The 25,362-nt window shown below is 37.1% G+C and overlaps 1 protein-coding gene across 6 annotated transcripts in view; it reads left to right on the top strand.

The window, feature by feature from the left end:
* The window catches only part of cacna1c (calcium channel, voltage-dependent, L type, alpha 1C subunit), a 155,279-nt gene that overhangs the window by 109,556 nt on the left and 20,361 nt on the right, over positions 1 to 25,362 (top strand). For 2 of the 6 annotated variants that reach the window (XM_067428216.1, XM_067428210.1), the window contains exons 4-31: positions 4,289 to 4,428; positions 5,395 to 5,534; positions 6,032 to 6,193; positions 6,304 to 6,506; positions 8,576 to 8,679; positions 9,923 to 10,095; positions 12,940 to 13,030; positions 13,965 to 13,991; positions 14,503 to 14,663; positions 15,800 to 16,025; positions 16,109 to 16,310; positions 16,389 to 16,509; positions 16,606 to 16,720; positions 16,979 to 17,099; positions 17,888 to 17,990; positions 18,352 to 18,484; positions 18,602 to 18,731; positions 18,821 to 18,880; positions 19,029 to 19,135; positions 20,641 to 20,728; positions 20,860 to 20,967; positions 21,108 to 21,160; positions 21,295 to 21,441; positions 21,596 to 21,797; positions 21,911 to 22,069; positions 22,147 to 22,257; positions 23,274 to 23,357; positions 23,999 to 24,082. In XM_067428216.1, coding sequence (XP_067284317.1) covers positions 4,289 to 4,428; positions 5,395 to 5,534; positions 6,032 to 6,193; positions 6,304 to 6,506; positions 8,576 to 8,679; positions 9,923 to 10,095; positions 12,940 to 13,030; positions 13,965 to 13,991; positions 14,503 to 14,663; positions 15,800 to 16,025; positions 16,109 to 16,310; positions 16,389 to 16,509; positions 16,606 to 16,720; positions 16,979 to 17,099; positions 17,888 to 17,990; positions 18,352 to 18,484; positions 18,602 to 18,731; positions 18,821 to 18,880; positions 19,029 to 19,135; positions 20,641 to 20,728; positions 20,860 to 20,967; positions 21,108 to 21,160; positions 21,295 to 21,441; positions 21,596 to 21,797; positions 21,911 to 22,069; positions 22,147 to 22,257; positions 23,274 to 23,357; positions 23,999 to 24,082 — 3,555 coding nt within the window. Of the gene's footprint in view, positions 1 to 4,288; positions 4,429 to 5,394; positions 5,535 to 6,031; positions 6,194 to 6,303; positions 6,507 to 8,575; positions 8,680 to 9,922; positions 10,096 to 12,939; positions 13,031 to 13,964; positions 13,992 to 14,502; positions 14,664 to 15,799; positions 16,026 to 16,108; positions 16,311 to 16,388; positions 16,510 to 16,605; positions 16,721 to 16,978; positions 17,100 to 17,887; positions 17,991 to 18,348; positions 18,485 to 18,601; positions 18,732 to 18,820; positions 18,881 to 19,028; positions 19,136 to 20,640; positions 20,729 to 20,859; positions 20,968 to 21,107; positions 21,161 to 21,294; positions 21,442 to 21,595; positions 21,798 to 21,910; positions 22,070 to 22,146; positions 22,258 to 23,273; positions 23,358 to 23,998; positions 24,083 to 25,362 lie in introns of all 6 variants that reach the window. The other 4 variants (XM_067428215.1, XM_067428211.1, XM_067428213.1 and 1 more) reach the window with 4 other exon arrangements.

Genomic DNA, 25,362 nt, shown 5'->3' with positions numbered 1-25,362 from the left:
GATTGAGGGTGAGAGAGAGAGTGAGAGATTGAGAGAGATTGAGGGTGAGAGAGAGGGGGGTATCATATCACAATTGCTTTGTATTCAGTGCGTTCCTTCAAGAAAGTTAAGTTTACATTTCCTTGCAAAAAATGCACAATTTTGCAAATAAATATAGTTAGGGGCTCTACAGTAAACTTCAGGTTGAGATAAAAAAATATTTCTGGATAATTTCTCATACAACACTATTGTAGCTGAACACTTGCAATTTAGTACATAAGTCAATTTGATATTATGATACTTAAAATGTTTTTTTTTTTTTTTTTTTTTTTGGAGTTTAAACATAGTCACTTCTCACTTCACTTTATACAGGAAAAATAAACACTACTTCCACTGGAAAATAACAGCATACAGGTTAGAAATTTCAAGTATAAAGTACATAAGGATAGAATTTTAGAGTGAATTGTTCCTTTTAATTAGATCGTTTGATCTTTATATTTGATCCATGATTCTGTGTGTGTGTGTGTGTTTGTGTCCTTGTTTATATTACACTGTGGGGACCAAATGTCTCCATAAGGATAGTAAAACCTGAGATCACACCTACATTTTTGTGACCAGCCAGCATTGTAAATGGATTTATAAACATAATTTTTTATTATTTTTTTAAATGTAAAAATGCAGAATGTTTCCTGTGATGGGTAGGTTTAGTGGTAGAAGCAGTGTAGGGGGATAGAATGTACGGTATTAAAAACATTACATCTTTGGAGAGTCCCCACAAAGATAGTGAACCAGATGTGTGTGCGTGCGTGCGTGTGCGCATGTTCGTTCATGTTTTTTTATCCTGTTGGAGAATTCAACCTGAATACATGGCACTTTGACACCGACCCATGGGGACTTGTGTCAAAGTGGGGACCCAAATTGAGGTCCCCATGATAAAACAAGCTTTTACATGATACATTTTTCTTTTCTTTTGAAAATGTAAAAATGCACAAAGTTTTGTAAATAGAATATACAGTTTGTACAGTATAAAAACCATTACATCTGGAGAGTCCCCACAAAGATTACGAACCTGTGTGTGCGGGACAGGTCTTGGATCAGAGGCAGAACCTGAGAGCTCAGGGTTGCACTGTGAATGTGTGTGTTTGACTCGGTGCCAGCTGGTTCAAAGGAAAACTAACACATCTCGCCTTCTAAGAGTCTTAATAATACATTCTCACTCACACAGATATCTTACACTACTCCAGGCTTAAATTGACCTTTTTAAATGTGCTATTGCTGCAATTATGGGCATGAGTGAGTAGCCCTGCAAATCGCTCTCTCTCACTCACGCTTTCTCTGTCTCTCTCGCTCCGTCTTTTAGAGAGCAGCCAGTCAGTCTTGCTGAAGGATATGCAGCGTAAACTCATAATTATGAAGTAGTATAAAGCACACCATAACACACATAAGCTCACACACACACACACACAAACACACACACACACACACTCACAATCTCTCTCTCTCTCTCTCTCTCTCTCTCTCTCTCTCTCTCTCTCTCTCTCTCTCTCTCTCTCTCTCTCTCTCTCTCTCTCTCTCTCTCTCTCTCTCTCTCTCTCTCTTTCTCTCTCTCTCTCTTTATCTTCATTGTTCTTACAGATGTACCATACAAGGAGAGATTAGATATGGGAGTATTATGATAGGCATGATATTATCACCTGATGAACTGATATAGATGTTTTCAGCACATATAAGGCAGATTGGGCTGATGGAGAGAATACTGAAAGAATATTATGAGAATTAATGATTCTTACAGTAAGTGATGCTTGGTTTAAAAGGGATCTTTTCATAATTTATGTAATTATTTTAATTTATCTCCCCCCCCCCCCCCCCCCAAGGTCCACATAGGCTATTCGTTTAAAAAAACAGTCATAATTTTACATGATTTCTGCTGATGTTCCTTTAAAACACATATGTAAAGTCATATTTGGAAGTGAAATGATTTTCTTAGCTTAGCTTCAATAAATGGTCTCTTTGGACTGAGAAGTCCTGGGCAGTTTTGAGTTGTGAACATTAGAGTATGTTTTTATAGTACATTAAATCTTTATTTTAAAACAATAAGGCGAATTTGATTACTCATGGCCCCTTTAAAAATGGGTGGACCACAATCTCGTGTCAAGCAGTATTCAACACCATTTTCTTTTCACAACCATTTTGCCCTGGTACTTGTTACTGATGTGCGGAAAGGAAGAGGATTCTGGCAACTTGTGTAGTTTGAATGGATCTGAGATGGCGGCCCAAAGCTCATGGGCCCAAATCTGGATTTTGGGGAGGCCCATTAACTATTGAGAACAGATTGACGGTCCCTGCAGTTAATGTATTTTGTAAAAGTTACTGTTGACAGGCCGAGCCATGGGAATATTTCTTTCTCTCTCAGTGGCTGGAGTCCTTATTTTGTTCTATAAACCCAAGCAGATCTCAGGGGACTAGACCGTCTCAGTGCAGCTCCCACGACCTCTGACCTCCTTCATCCACACACACAGCGAATCAGGAGTAAACGGGTGGAGTTAAGCAAGACTGTATTCTATAAGACTGCATGGAAACATCTTATCCAATCACATTGTAGAACACAGCGGGAATAAAGAGAACAGAATATCAAAATGAATCCATGATTAAATCTAATACAACAGATTCATCTGTCTCTTTAAATGTAATTGTTAGATGTTCTGTGTGTGTGTGTGTGTGTGTGTGTGTGTGTGTGTGTGTGTGTGTGTGTGTGTGTGTGTGTGTGTGTGTGTGTGTGTGTGTGTGTGTGTGTGTAATGGATTGCTGTGGTGTTGATTGCGCTTATGACCGAGGGCTCTTGTCAGTAATTGAGCTTAATTAATTTAAGAGCCTCAGATTGATTCCGGATCTCAGTTTAGTCTACAGTAAAGTAGGTGATAACAGCATCATTTAACCCTGTTTTTAAAACAGCTGGGTTTTAGAAGTGATTCCACACAACCTAAACACCATTCTGCTCCCATTGAAAATCTGTCATTATTAATGCAATTTTTTTATTTGTATCTTTATTGTTGCAAATACATGTGCTGTTTTTTATTTATTTGAAATGATCTGTATAAAGGACCATTATACCATTATTATATTATAACATTATATACTGTGTGTGTGTGTGTGTGTGTGTGTGTGTGTGTGTGTGTGTGTGTGTGTGTGTGTGTGTGTGTGTGTGTGTGTGTGTGTGTGTGTGTGTGTGTGTGTTAATTACAGTTATCAATGTAAATTATGAACGATTTTTTGCACAGACACATTTATTGGACCACACTCACTTCTTAATTAGCTGCATTTGGTTAATAATTTGTTACTTTCGTGTTAAAAATAAGTGACTAATGCAATTTAATTGTAAGAAACATTTGGGTCTGTATGTTAGTTTCTGTGATTTAAGTTACATGTTTTTCTCATCTGACTTACGTGGTTTTGATTCAGAGTGCAGCTCTGCAGTAAATTCTAAATCATCTACACACGTTCAAGGTTTAAATGGACTCGTTCCTTAAAAGTAAGGCTTATCACAATGTTCAGTCCACTATCCCTTCCATAAAGGAAATTGCCAGGAAATATATTTTTTTGTAATAAAACTCTCAGCTATATGGCATTATGTTAATTTCCAAGAGATAATGCTTTCTCTTCTGTGTATCAGCTTTTTTGACTTTTATCAATTGTCTCCAGAAACTGCTGAAAATTTTACCTATTGGCTTCCCACTGAATGTAAAACTGTCTAAAAAATATATTCTGAGTGTAACAGTTGAACTCTGTCTTTTTCAAGTTTCCTTTATTATTATTATAAACAAACTATATCATTTATTGCAATTTTTTTTTAAATCATATTCATTTGGGTATTTATTTCAGCAAATATTGATATGAAATCAATTTAATTAAATAATCAATTAAAGTTGAAACAAATCATGTCTGAAATCCATTTTCCCAGAGTCCTGTAGCAGACACATCCTCAGAGAATGTCTGTGTTTTGATTCTCACAGGGAAGTTAGGAGACAGACAGCAAAGACTGAAATTCATCTGGCATTTACAGACGCAGCGTTTCTGCTCTATAATCCACTCGAACACAGAGTCTCTGGTGCAACGACATTCTGTGTGTTTGTGCGTGCAATATCTGTTCTCTTCTGGTAGACCTGATCTGTAATAAAATATCATCCAGACAAATGGCTCAGTACATTTTCTGATGTTGGTTCAGAGCTTCAAGCGGCTTTACGTTTAAAGATATTAGAGCTGATGCAATTAGAGAACTAATATCCTCTTTCACTCTGTTTTGTCTGTCTAGGAACGGGTGGAGTATCTCTTTCTGATCATTTTTACGGTGGAAGCGTTTCTGAAAGTTATTGCATACGGGCTGCTATGTCACCCTAATGCGTACCTGCGGAATGGCTGGAACCTGTTGGATTTCATCATTGTGGTGGTAGGGTGAGTACAAGCTCCCTGTGTAAACCCCAATAGATCCCTTGAGACACATATAAGATGAGTGTTCTGTAGTGCATGGCTTGATGTGTTTAGCTTTGTTTGCAAATTAGCAACATCTGAAGTGGCAAATATAAAAGCTGCGCATTATGCACGTATTTGCAAAAATTGCACACCCATAGAAATTACAATTGCATGACACAATAATATCATGAAATTTTATGTCTGAAACATCAAACATCCAAATGGATGAATTTAAATTCAAATTATGAGTGTAGAAAGATGCAATGATTTATTAAAGTCTAAATATAAAAATAAACAAAACTTTCTCATATATATATATATATATATATATATATATATATATATATATATATATATATATATATATATATATATATATATATATATATATATATATATATATATATATATATATATATAATATAACCATATGGTGACCATGATTTTGCCTTAGTATATACTTTGTTCCTGCCCCATCTGTCGCGGATGACAATGAGTGACTTTTATCAGAACTTACAATTAATTTACAAGACCTGCATAAATTAAAATAATTAAAAATTAAAACCCAATAAAAAGTCAATTTGTCTAAATGTAATTTCTTAATGTAACAGTTAAGTTCGATCTTATTCTATTTTTTTTTTTTTTTTCAAAATAGAAATAAAGGCTAAAAATATGTTATTTTATTTTTAAATTAGGTTTAAGGTGCATTTTATAAATAGTACTTCAAATAGTATTTCAAAGCTATTTTAACTTTGAAAATAAATGAAAAGTACATTTTTTAAAAAGCCGTTTTATTTTGCATGATGCTGCATCCTGAGTGAAGTCAAGACTGTTATCATTTAATGACTTAAATGACAACAAATCACTTGAATTAGTTAAAATATTTTTTCAATCAGAAATTTAAAATGATAACGAGTCAGTTACTTCCTCTTTCACTCTCTCTTTCAGGCTCTTTAGTGCAATATTAGAGCAGGCCACTAAAGGAGATGGTGGGACTTCAATGGGAGGGAAGGCTGCAGGGTTTGATGTAAAAGCCCTGCGAGCCTTTAGAGTGTTGAGACCTCTGAGACTCGTGTCTGGAGTACCTAGTGAGTATGCGTACACGCACACACATGCACACGCACACACACAAATACACTCTCTCATCTGGTGATTGCTGAGCAAGTCGTTCATGAGTCAGGGCTGAGAACATGAATTTAAATTTCCTTTCTGTAGGAGGTTCTGAAAGGAAACATTAATACAAAATGTAGATTCCGTAATCATCATCACAGAATTTTTTTTTTTTAAATATTTTTTGATTGCCAATTTTGTCCAGAATGTGTGTTCATTACCCATTATTATGCGTCTCTCTCTGGGATTCCTGATTATGTTTAAACAGTTGCTTTATTCTGCAGTCAAATATTTTTTCAACACTTAATTATAATAACTGTTAAACTGTAATTGACCATCCGTTGTAAGCTGTTCTGGTTTTACCCCAAAACGGGATCCTGATCATGATCAGCTGACATTTCATGATCATTTTTTTAAATTATCACTTTTAAAACTCATAATTTTTTTTACAAATTAATGTCCTGTGTGGTTGCAGGTTTACAGGTTGTGCTGAACTCCATCATTAAAGCCATGGTTCCCCTCCTGCACATCGCTCTGCTCGTTCTGTTTGTCATCATCATTTATGCCATCATCGGCCTCGAACTCTTCATGGGCAAGATGCACAGAACCTGTTTTTTCTTCAAAGATGGACACAAAGGTCAAGACTTTATCTTTAGCATTTGTTCCTCCCTTGTTCTAGTCACTGGCTCCTGGTTTTTACCCAGATCAACTGAATAATGTTTCTGGCTTTTTCCTCTTTTCTTTCAGGCCCTATATCTGAAGAGAAGCCAGCCCCCTGTGCCCCAAGCTCCGCCCATGGACGACACTGCACCCCCGCCAACATAACGCAGTGCATGATGGGATGGGAGGGTCCAAATGATGGAATCACGAACTTTGATAACTTTGCATTTGCCATGCTGACTGTGTTTCAATGCATCACGATGGAGGGCTGGACTGATGTCCTGTACTGGGTGAGTCTGCTCCAGTAACGGCACACCACACCTAATGACTGTACACATGAGCAAACATGATCCAGTACAGCGAGACATGCACAGCACATTAATGAGGTAGTGTTAGAAATATTTCCCAGTGTCGCATCGCCCGGGTGAAGTCTCTTTTTTTTCACTCCAAAGTCTGAAGACTTTTCCTTTTTAATAACGGATGAATCTGCAGTTGTCACTGGTGACTGTCGTTCGAACCTTTTTGGATCCACCATCAAATTGATAAGTTTAATTATATCAATTGGTGTGAGAAAAGGCTATCTCCACTTCCAACATCCTCACATGTGATAGCCTGCTAACCGGGACTCCTTCTTTATGTGTACAGATGTGACGCGATGACGCAAACATATGCTTGAATTTCAAGGGGAAATCCACCAGTACCACTGGAATTAAAAATATTATTACAAGCTTACTGCTGTAAATCAAGCTACGGTAAGCGGATAGTTTAGAACACTGGCTGGTTATGTACTTGCTCAAATTTATTTTGGATAATTTTTAACCCAAAAAAGTTACGGACTGCAGCTTTAAATATTTTAATCGATTGACAGCCCTATTAATAATGAAATAACAAATGATTTTAATTTTATATAGAATAATAGACTAATTCAACGCAAGGTCAAACAGAACAGTGAATGAAATTCTAGATTCTTGGCATGAGTGATTAAATATGTAGATCTGCTATAAACATTTGAGTTCCCTAGTGGTCTGGTGGTAGACACACACACACACACACACGCGAAGTGAGGCAGCAAACGTGGAAAATGCGGCACACGCCACAACTCAGCATAAAGGTTATTTTTAGAACACGCGGGCTGCACTAACACTAAATATCATCCCCAAAATGTAATTCCTGCGAGTCCACGATTTTGAGACCCTTGCCCTAAAGGGACATGGTGATGGAAAACTTTTGTGTTCCCCCGAGAAAGGTTGTGTTCGCTCGCATAGCAATTGTGTCAACCGAACGCAAAGTTTCACGGGGAAACGCAAAACATTTGCGAGAGAACAAAAAGCATTGACAAATAATTTTTCATCTCATTTCATGTTTTCTGTCCTTCTCCATGTCCCCTTAGTAGAGGCTTTGTAATTTGTTACGATTTTTCTTATTTTAGCTTTTTTATTCCTATTGTTTTTTGAGCTTTTTTTGGACCAGGTGGGTGGTGTGTAGGTTAGGGCTCAATAACAAGTATGACTCACTGTCCCGGGCCATTGCAACTGCAAATTTTACATTCATTGATTTTGTACATACTTTTTTATGTTTTTTGTAATGTGTTTTACATAAAAAATTCTGTACATTTTTCACGAAGATAATGTTTTGAGTTTGCAGAAATTACTTGCTAAACATCAGTAAGAATGTGTTGAAAACTACAAAACAATCAGCAGTTTTTAGCTTCATATATGACATTATTTTCCAGCAAAAGTGTTTTTATGAAATTTTAAAGTTATATTATAGCTGTGTAATTTCCAGTGTGTTACAAATTTCTTTTTATAAAGAAAAAATATATATATTAGTGCACTAACATTTAGTAAATCATTAGTGATCTTTTAGTATATAATCAGTAATACAAATATATAAAACCATTTCTAAAAATAAACATTGAACATTCAACATGTTGGGGCCATTGAAAATGTTTGCAAGGCAAGTTAGAATCAGACCTTCTTGCCCGACTCGCAGAGAAAAAATCCTGCTGAGCCCTGTGTGTGTGATTATATCACTGCTGATCTCTACAGCACATCTTTACTGTATCTCAGTCTTCTGCACTCTCCCAGATACTTAAAGTGATTGACGGTTTTCCTGATGACATCTTTTAATGCAGTCAAACAGACTCGGCTGATCGTTTCTCCCTCTCTGTCTCTCTCTCTGTCTCTCTCTGTCTGTCTTTCTCTCTTTTCAAGATGCTCTATGCTTCATGGGTTTACTTGATGTTCTGGGTTTCTGAGGGACAAGCATGTGCTGTTCACTGCACTCGTTTCTGCTGACTGTCTTCCTCTTCTCTCCACTCCTTCTTTCTTTTTTTCTAACTGTCCCTTCCTCGTCTCAGATGCAGGATGCCATGGGTTATGAGCTTCCGTGGGTCTATTTTGTCAGTCTGGTCATCTTTGGATCCTTTTTCGTTCTAAATCTGGTTCTGGGTGTGTTGAGCGGGTAAGCATTGTGTGCTGAGTGTGTGTGTTTTCTGTGGACAGTACAACAAGCTCTGACCGAAACCATCCAACATTTTTTTTTTTTCTTAAAGCACTGGGATTGAGCGAGCCACAGAGGGTTTGTGTAGCACTGCCCATGTCCAGCAGACGCATACTAATCAATCATTCATCCTCTCCTCCATCCATCCATCCCTCTCTCTCCCCATACTCCACCCCTCCCTCCATTCCCAGGTGAATGATGCTGTAGGGAATTCCTGGCCGTGGCTTTATTTTGTCACTTTAATCATCATTGGCTCCTTTTTTGTTCTTAATTTGGTTCTTGGGGTTTTAAGCGGGTAAGGGACACTCATTCATTATCCCTCCATATGTTTTTCTTTCTTTCCAACTTAATTATTATCCTTTGTCGGAGAGAGTGTGTGAGAGAGCTTTATCTTCCTGTATATTTTCTTTTTAACACAAATGTGTCAGAGATGTTTTGTTTTGTTTTTCTCTTTTTATTAAAATGGATGACACTCTTTAATATTGAATTGCATGTGTGCATTGTATTGCCAACTATGCAATGAAATTAGTCAAACGTCTTTAAAATGTGCCCAAAAGTCAACATGAAATCAGCACTGACCCTATTTGATTAAATACTTTCATGATCTCACTGCAAGCGATTTTTTCCTGTTTCATGCAAGAAATACACTACCGTACAAAAGTTTAGGATCAGAAAAAAATGTTTTTAAAGAAATTGATACCTTTGTTCAGCAAGGATGCATTACTTTTATTATCAAAAAGGCATCTATAATGTTTAGAATAGAAATGTAGTTAACATTTATAATCTGAAAATGTATATTTCAAATAAGTGCTGTTATTTATAGCACAACTTTTTTCAACATATGAAATGTTTCTTCAGCTCTAAATAAACATTAGAATGATTTCTGAAGGATCATGTGACACTGAAGACTGGGGTAGTTTTGGGTTCATTTTAAAATATATAAATATAGAAAACAGTTGTTTTAAATTGTAGTGTCATCTCTCATTATTTATGTTTTTACTGTAATTTTAAACAAATAAATGCAGGCTTGGTGACATTACACTTGTTACAAAACTAGTGAATACCATTTTATGGGGACTTTAGTAATTTTCATAAATCATATTTTTTAATATTTAATTACACTTTTAAAATAATTCTTAAATTTTTTATACAGTCTGTTAATTTTATGGAATGGATATTTAGAGGAAGTCTCTCCTCTTTTCAGAGAGTTCTCTAAAGAGCGAGAAAAGGCCAAAGCTCGCGGCGATTTCCAGAAGCTCCGTGAGAAGCAGCAACTGGAGGAGGATCTAAAGGGCTACCTGGACTGGATCACGCAGGCGGAGGATATCGATCCTGAGAATGACGACGAGGGACTGGATGACGACAAGCCTAGAAATCGTAAGTACAAAGCAGGGTAGTGCCAGGGTGGGGAATTGATCTGCCCTTAGTTTATTCGAATCTGAGATGTTTGCAAGAGCTTTGTCCATGCATATTTAATATATTCATTTTAAAAGCAAAAGTGGGCATTGAAGTGTTAAAGTGTTAAGATGACTTTTTGATTTGAGTCAGATCTATACTTAATCTGAAAATACTTTCAAATCTATAAATATCTACATGACATATTTTTTTCTTCTTTTATGTGTGTGGACTGGTTTTGCAGTCCTTATTAGGGATAAAAGCAGCTAACAGCAGCAGACCAAACCTCCCTGTGAGGATATTTTCATAAGGATAAAAGTTTTATAGAGGACCTAGATAGTGATCTACATCAAGCGAGATGTCTAAATAATGCCAGTTTTAGGGTTGGTTTTGAGTAATTATGATTAATCTATATTAAGAATAATAGATGTGAATGATAAGTTCCTGCAGGGATTTGTGTGTGTGTGTGTGTGTGCGTGCGTGTGCGTGCATTCTAACTCTGGCATTTCATAGTCTGAGATTGTGTATTCAGATAGGAAAACACTTTCATACACATACAATGTATTCAGATATACTGTGGCACAAAATACAAATGCACCTCATTAATGCAACAGATTATTTGTATGTTTTGTATCAGCAGTGATGTTTTATGTTAAGTGTTTTGTGTCAAGTCTGTTGAGTTGGGTGTGACTGCCGTGCTCAATGATTAATGTTCAGGATGGAGAGGACTGGTGGCATCTCTCTCTTAGTGTCTGTGAATGTGTCTGTCTTTGACTGTTTGAGTCTTGCTCTGTTGTTTTCAGGGAAGACTCATCGTTTACAGTACATCCGTGGAGCGGTGAAGAAAAAAGCGGCTCTGCTTCGTAAGGCGTGTGCGTCTCCATAGCAACCACGGTTTACTTTTGCGTCTGCATGGCAAAAGTGCAACAAGTGCCCCAGACCTTTATACTTACTGACCCCTTACCCATCCTCACCCTCCAATCTGGGTACGGAGGGTGATGGGGGACTCCCTGCTCAGTTCTCCAGATTTTAGATTTCTGAATGATGATGGGCATGAAGAATCTGAGAGTTTTGAAATTTGGACTAACTGCTTTTTTGGGGTTGTAGAAGTTTTTTTCTGTTTGAAATATCTGGACTTTTAGCATGTTGCAGTTTTTTTTTTTTCTCCAGGTATTTTAATCAGAATCAGGTGATTTTTATTACATTTCAGTAACACATCAGGCTCCTGTTCTGATGTGATCTGCATGTGATGCCTAGACAGAAGCAGTTCTGCTGTGCACACCATGGCTCAGATGGTTCTGACTCTGAGGTTGTAATTTTCTCTTTTGACAGTCATTTTGAGACATTCATAGAGATAAGATGCGAAGTATTGTGGGCATATTCGTTTCGGACTCATGTTGTTTCTCCCCATCGGTCTACGCTAGATTTGCATTAGTGTTTATGTTATGTGTTTTATCTGAAATATATTTCATAAAACAAGTAGAAAGAATTACAAGAGTAACAATCATTTTCATCTTAAATACGTTAATTTTCAAAATACATCATCAGTGTGCTAATGATGTAATGTCACAGTTCGACATCTGTAATCCTCTCTCTGAATATCCGATCAAACATAATCCCATAATCCCATTTCCAAGGGTGGTGTATTCTGGTTGAGAATGTGTTTTTTGTTTTTAATCTGAGAAATAGAATTAGGGAAAAAGGTCAATGAGAATGCAGCATGGAATTTAGAGACCCTGCTTGACCCCGCCCCCGTGCATGTTAATGAGATGGAATAGTAGGCCTGCATGCTGATTGGTAGATTAGTATTTATTTGGCTAGCAACAGAATCTTTTACATGACATATTTGGGTAAGTTTGTCAAATTGTTTTTTTTTTCTTCTTTCTTTGCTGTTTGAAGCCTAGTTCATAGGTTCAACACTCATAAAACTATGCTAAAAGTGTAGTATGTTGTAAGTATGTGTTTGTGGATGAAGTGTGGTATTTTATTTTTTGCAAGCCCTTTCATCTCAATCATGGTAACATATCTTAAATGTTAAAGGTCACATCTGAGCATGGATATGGACGAAAGGTTAGCTTGGCTGTCATCAGGACTGTTGAGACTGTTTATATTATGTTTTGTTATAATTTTGTTGATATGACTGTGGATTTTTTAAAAATATTTTTAATATATAATATAATATACCTATTACTGACAACCTATTTTACGATACTTGCAGCATTAGCGACATTTGTCAGAAACGCAGTGAAGAAAACACATTGTGATTACTCGCATTTGTCATTTAGTACGTCTTATTTTGGACCATGGTCTAATCTGTGCTGTCAATATGCCTGGGTAAATGTGTTAAGTAAGGGTTCCTTACAGGTTGGAAGTCAGTTGCTTCTGTGTGAGTGCATGTGTGCAACCAGCCTATGATGAGCAATGAGTATTGTCTTTACTGGTAATTCATCACTGTCTCTCTCTCTCTCTCTCTCTCTCTCTCTCTCTCTCTCTCTCTCTCTCTCTCTCTCTCTCTCTCTCTCTCTCTCTCTCTCTCTCTCTCTCTCTCTCTCTCTCTCTCTCTCTCTCTCTCCTCTCTCTCTCTCTCTCTCTCTCTCTCTCTCTCTCTCTCTCTCTCTCTCTCTCTCCTCTCTCTCTCTCTCTCTCTCTCTCTCTCTCTCTCTCTCTCTCTCTCTCTCTCTCTCACTCCTCTCTCTCACTCACTCTCTCTCACTCACTCTCTCTCTCTCTCTCTCTCTCTCTCTCTCTCTCTCTCTCTCTCTCTCTCTCTCTCTCTCTCTCTCTCTCTCTCCCTCTCTCTCTCTCTCCTCTCTCTCTCATATGCAGTGAGTATGCCGGCCAGTGAAAATGAGTCAGTGAACACTGATAATGCTCCAGCTGGAGACATGGAAGGAGAGACCTGCTGTACCCGTATGGCGTAAGTCCCCACAGCATCCCGTTCCTCCACTTTTCTCCTCTTCCTTCTGTTCTCCTTCCTGATCATCTCCTCTGCTTTTCTCTAATTCCTATATTACATTTTCCCGCGTTTAATCTTCTTCAGACATATTTTTTTCAGTATTCAGACATTTACAGAAATCTCAGTTGTAAGGTTGAGCTCTAGTTTTAAATGGAGTCCCAAGTCAATGGCAGTGAACTGGCAGACGAGGTCAGCATGGCCCAGTGGGCGGCTCTTGGCGCTCCCGTGATCTTCAGTGTCGTTTTTTTTCTCTGTGCATCTGTTGCTGTTGTCTGTTTTCCAGCTGATCTGCCCTCGTCAGTGATCAGTGTTTTATGTCACAAACACATATAGGAACACAACAGCCATATGTACAATTATCATATATAAACATTCCCACAGATATGGACATTTGTTCCCAGAGTTCCCTACAATTAAACAGTTAGTTAGAAGAACTGTTAAATTACTCAACAAATGTGAATACAAAGTCAAACATAACAAAATTGCATTCCCGTATCTAGATCTATCTATCTATCTATCTATCTATCTATCTATCTATCTATCTATCTATCTATCTATCTATCTATCTATCTATCTATCTATCTATCTATCTATCTATCTATCTATCTATCTATCTATCTATCTATCTATCTATCTATCTATCTATCTATCTATCTATCTATCTATCTATCTATCTATCTATCTATCTATCTATCTATCTATCTATCTATCTATCTATCACCAAACAGTTGCTCCTGCTCATCATCTTTTTTTCCACATGGGGGTGCTGTAATATAGTGATGATGTATGAGCAGACCCACCCGACTGCCCCAACAGTTCTGCCATCTCTGTGGAAACACTGTCCTTCATGTCGTGTCTGTTCTGTATGTATAATACATTCTGTTTTCCATTCCAGAAATAGGATCTCCAAATCCAAATTCAGGTTAGTACATTACATACCGTCTGAAAGCGAGGCTGCCTTCCTTGTCGCTCTTCATATATATATATATATATATATATATATATATATATATATATATATATATATATATATATATATATATATATATATATATATATATATATATATATATATATATATATATATATATATATATATATATATAAAATGTATGTATATGTGTGTTTGTGTGTTGTGTTTTGATGCCAATGTTGTGTTTTGATCATCACGGTTGCCCTCTAATCAGTTGCTGTATCCATTAACAGTTCAGAATTATTCAGCTTTGTTTGCCAAAAGAATTCAGAGCAGCAGAATTTCCAATCACTGCCAGTTAGTAACACACATAGTTATGTTTACAGAAAGTGCATTTAGTGAATACTGAAAGGATATTTATCACAGATGGTAAGAATGCTGAGTCGAAGAATCAGGTTGCACATACGTTGAATTCTGAATTTGTTATATTATAATTTTCTCTCTGTCTTTGTTTTCGCAGTCGGTATTCACGCCGGTGGAATCGGTTATGCCGGCGCAAGTGCCGCGCAGCAGTGAAGTCAAATGTGTTCTACTGGCTGGTGATTTTCCTGGTATTTTTGAACACACTTACCATTGCCTCAGAGCACCACCAGCAGCCAGACTGGCTTACCAATGTTCAAGGTACTCAAAATTACAATTCTGTATATATTTAAAAATACATCACTAAAATACTATTGAAATATAAAACAATGCAACTTTGAGCTATCAAATATTTTAAATGTATGTTTGATAAACTGTAATCATGCGTGGCGTTAGTTCTGGCAGGTCACGTCAGTCAAGCTCGCATCAGCTGACTGTCATCTAATCTACGTCTACCAATAGGAATATGATGTCAATCACAGTATACATAAACTCCTCCATCCCCAGCTCCTCTCGTCCATTCAGGATTTGGTATTCTGATTCCCCTTGAATCAGAATAAATTCCCACATTATGTTGTACATTAAATATTGACATTAGCGATATCTCCAATACATTATGTTGGTTCTGTTCTGTTTACCCTAAGGGGGTTATTGCTGCTCTCCCGGCTCTCTTGCCCAGAACAGAACCATACGGCCAATCCAAACTATATGTTAATTGTCAATCATCATTGAAGATAGTGGTACTGACAGAACTGTAATTAATTAAATTTCCTTTGGCAATGCTATATGTCTCACATGCTTCAAATGACTCTACAGCTGGGATGGGCAAATTTGGGGGGCTTAAGGGCTACTGTCCTGCAGTGTTTAGCTCCAACCCTGAAAAAAAATCACTTACCTGTAGCTTTCTTGACCTTGATTTGCTCGTTCAGGTGTGGGTTCACGTTCATTTGGGTTGGAGCTAACTCTGAAAGCGGTCCTCAAGTCCAAGAGTCCCATCCCTGCTATACAGTCTCTTGGATCTGAGCAATAACCATTCAGTCTCATAAAATCCTGTCAAAATGTCTTTGGTTTGGTCTGTCAATATTTGTCTATAGACAAAATGAAAAATACTTGGCCGACCAAGGCTGCTCTGTTAATATTTCAGTAAACAACACTGTAAAATGTTACACTATATGTTTTTTTTATAACCTCTTATTGTACACTACTGTTTCAAGATTTTTTTCCCCCAAAGAACATTGTTTGATTTATAAATATTTTTTTAATATTATAAATGTCTTTGTCATTTTTGATCAATGTAATGTGTCCTTGCTGAATAAACGTATTAATTTCATTAAAAAACTAAAAACTTTTGAAATTGTGAATAATGTGAATGGATGTGTTTGTTTATGTGCCTACAGATATCGCCAACAAGGTGTTGCTTGCTCTTTTTACCGGTGAGATGCTGCTGAAGATGTACAGCCTGGGCCTACAGGCCTATTTTGTCTCTCTTTTTAACCGCTTCGACAGTTTTGTGGTGTGCGGTGGGATTCTTGAGACCATCCTGGTGGAGACAAAGATAATGTCACCCCTCGGCATCTCTGTGCTGCGCTGCGTACGTCTGCTCCGCATCTTTAAAATCACCAGGTATGTGTTCTTGATGTGTGTGTGTGTGTGTGTGTTTTAGTTGTTGTATGTGACTTTGTATTAATTTTACGGTCTATTCTCAGGTACTGGAACTCTCTCAGTAATCTGGTGGCCTCTCTGCTGAATTCAGTGCGTTCGATTGCATCCCTGCTTCTGCTGCTCTTCCTGTTCATCATCATCTTCAGTCTGCTCGGAATGCAACTCTTTGGTGGCAAGTTCAACTTCGATGAGACGCGCCGCAGCACTTTTGATAATTTCCCCCAGTCTCTCCTCACCGTCTTTCAGGTTCTGCCACAGTCTGAATCACAGCACACACTCTCCATGTGTCTTCAAACATGAAAATGAATTTATTGTGATTTGTAGATTTTAACCGGAGAGGACTGGAACTCTGTGATGTATGATGGCATCATGGCGTATGGAGGGCCCTCCTTTCCTGGCATGCTCGTCTGCATTTATTTCATCATCCTCTTCATCTGTGGAAACTGTATCCTAAATATTAACTTGTTTAACACCACATGATGTTTCTAATATTATAAAATTGATAACAATAAAATCCTGGACGTTTCTGAACTCTAAACAGACATCCTCCTGAATGTCTTCTTGGCCATTGCCGTAGACAACCTGGCAGACGCCGAGAGTCTGACATCAGCACAGAAAGAGGAAGAGGAGGAGAAAGAGAGGAAGAAACTGGCCAGGTTCATTGACTCACAGTTCACATGAGTGTAATGCTTTGAGATGGTCTGAGGGCCTATAAAACTTTCCTGTGAGGATTTCCTGTCTCCCGCCTAATGAGATCATTAAGGCTGTATCGGTTATGACTTCATTAGTTTAACATTGCGGAAATTAAGGATAATTTTAAAGAAGTGTGTTTGCCTCTCTGAAGAGCTGTAAATACAGGTGCTTAGTGGGACGGTAAAGCTGCACACATTTATGACGTGATTTCTGTCTTACAGAACGGCTAGTCCTGAGAAGCGCCAGAACTCTGAGAAACCACCTCTGGAGAATGAAAAGAAAGAGGAAAAGATTGAACTAAAATCCATCACTTCCGATGGAGAGACACCAACTGCCACCAAGGTCACTAGCAAGAGGCCACATAGAAACAGAGAGTAAAGCAATAATAGGAATATAGCACGCAACCTAGTGTGGCAAAGTGTCTACAAAAACATTCATGTTCAAATTATTGTTTTATTAACTGATAGTTAATACATTTTGATTTTGCACATTTTGAAAGCACCATACTGCATTTATATTTGTTTCTGAATATTAAGCTTTAAATATTAGGCACACACAATTTTGTAGGGATTTACATTTAGATGCACTGGGATTTTTTTGAAGCAATTAATCTATTTTTAAGATAATTCTAATTGTAGTTAATTGTGTCTAATTAAGTTTTTGGGGATTTATTCACATTTTCCGGTAATTTGGGCTAAGAAATATTAGAATTACGTAGTAATAATTTAAGATATAATTATAATATTTTAATTATAATATTATTATTATATTATCTCTAATGACAAATATTTATTGTGCGCACAGCTTAGAGTGACTTGTGTTTAAAATGGTGGTAACAACAATGATAAATGACACAAATGTTTAAATTGTTTATTAAAAAATTACATACAAAACACACACAAATGTGCAGCGATTTATAGTTTCACAGGGACTTTGTAGTTGTTCATTCTTCTAAATATTTATTTTTATTTTTATTTATTCATTCCTTTTACAGTTATTTGTTGGGTAAAAGTATTTATATCAATTAATAATAATTATATAATATTATTAATAGTATCAATAATATTCATTTTATAATAATTCATATTATATAATATCATATTTTGTATTGTTTCTTTCTTTGGTTTTAGATCAACATAGATGAGTACACAGGGGAGGAGAACGAGGAGAAGAATCCATATCCTGTGAACGATTTCCCAGGTGTGTTAAAAGGAAGTGTTAACGATTTCTCAGGTGTGTTAAAAGGAAGTGTTTATATATATATATATATATATATATATATATATATATATATATATATATAAACTGAGGAAACTGTCAGAAGTAATTCCACAGAAGAGTCCAGGCCTGTTTTATTCAGCTCTGGGAGCACTGTGAATTGTTTTTCAGTTGAGAAAAGATCGCCTTCTCTTAACTGTTGATTTCCCCCAAGTTCAACTCATTTCCCGGCCCATGTCACCTTCACTAGATGACATGGACCATCTACAGTGATGCAGACATCTGTGGAACTGTAGAGGGATGTGTCTGATGCCGTTAGTAGACTTTTTTGGCGGAGGGGTTTTGTCAAAAATTCTCTTTTTTGTTTTTTTAGCAGGAGAGGAGGATGAGGAAGAGCCAGAGATGCCAGTAGGTCCTCGTCCACGTCCACTCTCCGACATTCAGCTGAAGGAGAAAGCCATCCCCATGCCAGAAGCCAGAGCTTTCTTTATTTTCAGCCCCAGTAACAAGTATGAAATGCACATATACACAACTATATACCTTGATTTTCAGTGGGTTATGTTACTCGGTATGTATTCCACACCCAATTGTCTCTCAAACCCATTTTTCCTCTCTCTCTTCTGTAGGTTCAGGGTTTTGTGTCATAAGATTGTAAACCACAACGTCTTCACCAATTTAATCCTGTTCTTTATACTGCTGAGCAGTATTTCACTGGCAGCAGAGGACCCAGTGATGAATGACTCAGTCAGGAATAAGGTACACACAAACACACACTGACATATACATCACATTTGAAGAGCTGCTGTTATGAGGCTTTGATGTGTGTGTATCTTTTTCTATGCTAGATTCTAGGCTATGCAGATTATGTGTTTACAGGAATCTTCACCATAGAGATCATATTAAAGGTAAATTTACATTTAAAGGTAAATTTGTCAACAAAAAAAAAGTTCATTTCATGCAAATAATATCTTTCCTTCTATAACCTTCTCATGAGTTAATTTCATACTCATCTAATTCCTCAATGTCTCTCCATTTGTCTGCTCTTCCTCTCAGATGACAGCATATGGAGCATTCCTACATAAGGGTTCATTTTGTCGAAATTATTTTAATATTTTGGATCTGGTGGTGGTCAGTGTCTCTCTGATCTCCTCTGGAATTCAGTAAGTACCTTTCTCCAAACGAACTGACAAACTAACCAATACTACTGCTTCTCATGTCACAAATAACCTATCCAGTGCAACCCTTTTTAATACCAACGTCCAATCAAATGCTATTCAGTTCATGTCAAGCCAATCCAGTGTTGTTATTTTTAACTAAAACTGAAACTATTCAAAATTTCTTCAATTTTTTATACTAATAAAAATCAAGTTTTCAGAAATTGAAATCAAGCTTAGATAAAATAAAATATGAATAATCATAGAACCACAGGATAAATTAGAATCATAGAATAAATTTTCATAGAACCGGTTCACCTTCAGACCATGGTGACAAAATAATTGATTAGTCGAAGCGCTCTCGAATAATGTACGAACGAATTTGATGAAGTGTATATCAAAATGGACGTGAAACTATATCTATGTAAAACTTTCGCATATTAAGACCAAACTTGGGCTGAATCTGAAATTGGCCCCCGATATACTCAAATAGGACATCCATTTATAGTGGTGTCCAAAACCTTAGTGGACATATTTGAGTGCTCTCTCTATCCCACACTTCATCGCAATAACGAGTACACTCGATGTACTGTATTATTTGACTAATGTAGGGAATAGTGCTAAAGGGTTTAGGGGGCGATTTATCAGAGTCAGCCTTGGTATGTACATGGCTTGGACAGCCATGATCTGAGAGGTACTAGCACTGTGGGTACCAGGGTTTTGGCACAGTGCCACCTAGTGGTCCGAATATATAAAAATGTGCTTTTTTTGCTTATAACTTCTGAACGGTTTGGCAAAAAAATCACAAAACTAGTCTGTTTAGATTTGGTGCAACATGTCGAATCGAATGATTCCCAATTTTCCCATATCTGCCATTTATTATTTTGTCGTAATAACGTAACCTTGCGGTCAAAAATTCTAATGGAAATTATCAATTTTGCTTTGTCAACTAATACAATTATAAAAGTTTACGTCCTCCAAAAGTTCTTCTCTGAGAACTGAAATAAAAATAAGTTAAACTAAAATGAATTCAAATTGAAAATATAAACATGAAAGCTATTGAAAAATATTAATATTTTCTATAATAGCATACAAGTAATTTTAAAATAACACGGGGCCAATAAAGACAGCAGACAGCAGTCTGTTCCGAATTGTTGGCACTAAATAATTAGCATCCTATGGTAGGAGGTCTGCAATGACATTTTAATTAAAGACTGAATCCCGACTGTAAATGAGACCGTTGCTCATTTTCTCTCTCTCTCTTTACATATTTTTATCTCCTCTCTATGCGAGAGGATGTATATATTTAAATACATTTAAAATAAATTCAAATTTTATGTCAAATTGTCATATCCAGGGTAATTGAGATTATTATGGAGCTGAATGGGACAATGTGTTTCTTGCCCCCTCTGTCTGTGGGCATCTGCATCTCTGTATATGTGTCGTGTGTAGGTCACATGATCTGTAATTAGCCTGATTGGTTGTTCTGACCTGTGTGATGTGATTCACAGGTCAAGTGCCATTAATGTAGTGAAGATTCTCAGAGTGCTGAGGGTATTGAGGCCCCTGAGAGCAATCAACAGAGCCAAGGGCCTCAAAGTGAGTCTCTCTCTCTCTTCTGTTCACAGAACATTTGCACAAAAACTCTTCAGATGACTCTTGCTTTTCATGTATTGTGATAGATGTCATGAACATGTATTTTAATTGAGAACTTTGTTTTGCATCAACAGCATGTGGTCCAGTGTGTGTTTGTAGCCATCCGCACCATTGGGAATATCGTCATCGTCACCTCTTTGCTGCAGTTCATGTTTGCCTGTATTGGTGTTCAACTCTTCAAGGTAGGTTCTGATGTCACATTATACATTGTTGCTAAAAACATATTTCTCTAAAGAGAAAATGAATGGGGTTTTTAATTCTGGAACCCAGTTGTTGCGTTGTATGTGTTGTTGGCACATCAGTCCATGTGTTTGTTTTCTAGGGCAAATTCTTCTACTGCACAGACACCTCTAAACAAACACAGGCTGAGTGCAGGTAACGTTCCTCTGTCTTTCGATACAAAGTGGAACATTTATAATAAAAAACTAAACAAAACAAAAAAAACAGCACCTAATTCATATGTATATGTGTGCACTGTGTGTGTGTGTGTGTGTGTGTGTGTGTTATAGGGGGTCATACATATTGTACAAGGATGGGAATGTTGTGAAGCCAGAGAAAGCTCCGCGTTCATGGGAGAATAGTGACTTCAACTTTGATGATGTCCTGCAGGGCATGATGGCTCTTTTTGCTGTCTCTACTTTTGAGGGTTGGCCAGGGTATGATACTACTTAAACATTTTAATTTTGTGAAATATTACAATTTAAAATAAGTGGTTTCTATTTTAATATATTTAAAATGTATTTTCATATAATTATTCAAGTAAACGGCCAGTAAACAGAAATAAATAAATGCTTCTCTGTCCTCCTTCAGGCTCCTCTACAGAGCCATTGACTCCCATGCTGAGGATGTTGGGCCGATCTACAACTACCGTGTGGTCATCTCTATATTCTTCATCATCTACATCATCATCATCGCCTTCTTCATGATGAACATATTTGTAGGTTTCGTCATTGTGACATTTCAGGAGCAGGGAGAACAAGAGTACAAAAACTGTGAGCTGGACAAGAACCAGGTAGACTGATGACAATAAATCATGGTTAAATGTATAGTATTTCATCAGAAATACAGAGAGTGTTTTAAAGTGTAACTGTGATTATATGTCCATGTGCTTCTGTGTGTGTACAGCGTCAGTGTGTGGAATATGCCCTGAAGGCTCGCCCCCTGCGTAGGTACATCCCCAAGAACCCGTATCAGTACAAGGTTTGGTACGTGGTGAACTCCACCTACTTTGAGTACCTGATGTTCACCCTCATTCTTCTCAACACCATCTGCCTGGCCATGCAGGTTAGTAAGCTCAGAAACTAATGCATACAGACAAATACTTTTTTAAAACCCTTTTTGATTAATTGTTTTGTTTGCAGCATCATGGTCAATCTCAGTCCTTCAACAAAGCCATGAATATCCTTAATATGTTGTTCACCGGCCTCTTCACTGTGGAAATGATCCTCAAACTCATCGCCTTCAAACCTAGGGTACGCCCTCACACACACCCTGCATGTTTTTATGTATTATATTAGCAGAGCCAAAAAGTTTCAATTAACTGGTGAATCTAGGCTTTTGTGTCCATGAAATACTTAAAATCTTATTCAATCTTATTTACTTTTTTTTTTAAATGCCAGATTTGAGATAATAAGACTAAGAACTATTCTTAATACAGATGTCCCAGCATGCATTGTGTATAGTACTTTATTATCAGAGTTTTTGTGTTATTTTGCTGTGTGCTGTTTATTAACCAATTTTTGCAGCTGTCCTCCAGGCTAGATGTTTTCTGTTCATTTGCTTATGTTTTTTTCCTTTGTTTTTTTGTTTTGTTTTGTTTTTTTTTATTATCAAAAATGCAGTTTACAGTAGATAACACTCTGCTTATCATCAGAAATGTCACATTTCACTTATTTACACTATATGGCTTTTACTACAATCCCTAGCTTTGTCCCAGATGAGGACTGAGATAAATGTAACGTAAAATGATAGTCTCTCTCATGCTCTTCTTCAGAATTGAGTTACATCGCCCGCTTTAAGACATAGACAGCCAGTAATTCCATCAGTTAGTGTTTAAAGAGTTTTATTTCTTGCATAACTTGGCAGCCATTTCCAGTCCATTAAAGGTTTTCCTGCTCTATTAAGCACAAATCAGATATTGTAAAGATGGTGTCAGTAGAGATGCCATCCGCTCAGAATTACTCACAGGAAGCAGCAGACGTGCTCTCAGAATTCTTCTAGCACTCTGAAAGCCATCTTTTCCCAGTTAACAAGAGCATCAACACAATTCAAAGAGCATTTTCCTGTGGAAATGGATATATTTAATCAGTAATTTCCTGAAAGTCTAGATGAGCTGATTTTGTTGTGCTGAATGGGAATGGCTAACGGGCATTTGGGATGTTGACTGTGCTCATGCATCATGGGTACGGGCAGCGCTAGTTATGGTCAATTCTGCCTCTCTAACTGCCCTCTCTCACCCCTCACCCCACCTTCCCCTCGTCCTGTGTAGGGTTACTTTAGTGACCCCTGGAATGTTTTTGACTTCCTCATCGTAATTGGCAGCATTATAGACGTCATTCTGAGTGAGATCAACGTAAGTACATCGCCACCTCTCTCTCTCTCTCTCTCTCTCTCTCTCTCTCTCTCTCTCTCTCTCTCTCTCTCTCTCTCTCTCTCTCTCTCTCTCTTTTCCCACCTTTTCTCTCTTTTGCTCTCCTGTCCATCTCTGCTGTCTTTCATTCCCCTGTGCTTCCTGCCATTCTCTGCTCCTGCTGTCTCCAACTCTTCATTTCCTGTTCCAATGGCAAGATGGCTGCTGTGGCAGGTCGCCCTCTGGTGGTGAGAGGTTTATTTAGGGCACCCGCGCAAGAAAACGAATGGTTCGAACAGGAGCGTTGTTTCAGTAGGCCAGTGAAAGAGAGAGAGCGACCGTTTATAATCATCCTCCAGGCCATGATGTATTTTGCTGTAACTAACAGTCACACCTGAACTAACCCAGGAGTCCCAGCCATTATTTTCAGGGTGGTTTTGATGGATGTTTGACTGCTGTTGTGGAGCATGACAGGTCCCAGGTCATCATGGGATTCTCTGATTTCGTTTTGATTTCTTCACACCCGTCATTTGATTTTATGATTTTTTTTCCTCATGTCTTCTGTGAGTTAAATGTTCATGTGTAACTGTTTTCTTCCTTATTTTCTCCTCTCTCCTTTTCTTTTTCATTTTTTTTCCGTCCAGCATTATTTTGTTGATGCATGGAACACGTTTGATGCCCTTATTGTAGTGGGTAGTGTTGTTGATATAGCCATCACAGAGGTTAACGTAAGTAATCTCTCTCTCTCAATCTGCCTGCCTGCACCCCCATAACCCTCCCACACTAACAAAAATGGAGTTGCTTTAACCCTCCACCCGCACACATAGGCATGAATGACCTTGTATAGCTCTCAGGGTGATACATTCTGGCTTCACAATCAGTATATATTGATAAACTGTTTTGGCAATCAGATGATCAGTCTTATCAATGTTGCCCATAGTTCAATAAATGCTGATAGATGTTTCTTTACTGTTGAATCAATTCATAAACCTTCAAACTCATTTTGACAGAAGAGCCCAGATTCTACTACTCTAAAAAAAATGATTAGTATTAATCGGTTTATTAATACCAATCATTATAATAATACCCCACCCCCACCCCATTGGTATTAATTTCAAAGTTTCACATCCACTTTCAGTTTAGAATTCACTTTTCTTTCTCTTTACTTCTAATTTGGGCCAAATTCAAAATGTGAAAAAATCTTTAGTAGATTGGCTGGGTTTAACCTGAAATCATCACTTGTAAAATGTAAATTTTATTAATGTTGCTTAAATCAAAATATTACATCTGTGTATTATACTTGCTGTGAAAATGCATCTTTATACATCTAGTTAAAATAGCTCAGATAGCACTTTATCAGTGGTTTTATTTACAGGTACACTACCATTCAAATGTTTGGTGTGGAACATTTCTCATTAATATTAATGTTGGAAACTTTAATGTCATATTTTCGTGGAAACTGTGATAAATGGAGCATTAAAAAAAACAGCATTTATTTGAAATAGGAATCTTTTGTATCTTTATAAATGTCTTTACTGTCACTTTCGACCAATTTAATGCATCCTTTTTCAATCAAAGTATAACTTTTTTTTTTACCCCAAACTTTTGAGTGGTAGTGGTTTTATATGTCACTATTAAAGAAAAAGTTATGAAAACATGTCCTCCATCATCTGCGAATATGAAGTTTCCTAAATATGCTTGAAGGTAGTTGAACGTTGACTAAACTATAGGTCCATGTGTTGATTTTTTTAATTTTTTATAACCTGAGTTTAAGATTTGGGCTTTCTGATCAATGAAGGTACTTTATGATTGACAGCAGTTGTGCCAGAGATATATCCCCTGTTTTGCTATACACATCCATTTCAGCACTGACTGGGTTTGATTTGGTTGGAGTTTTCTCTTCATCCAGCATCTGATTTGATATGAAGGCATGACTTTTGTCCCAGCATTGTGTTTGGATTGTTTTGTTTTTTTCTTCCCCTCTTATTTTTCTTTGAGAAAACTCTGA

The sequence above is a fragment of the Pseudorasbora parva genome, chromosome 20 (assembly GCF_024679245.1).
Source record: "Pseudorasbora parva isolate DD20220531a chromosome 20, ASM2467924v1, whole genome shotgun sequence".
Classification (NCBI taxonomy): domain Eukaryota; kingdom Metazoa; phylum Chordata; class Actinopteri; order Cypriniformes; family Gobionidae; genus Pseudorasbora; species Pseudorasbora parva.
This window is presented reverse-complemented; position numbering and strand designations above follow the sequence as displayed.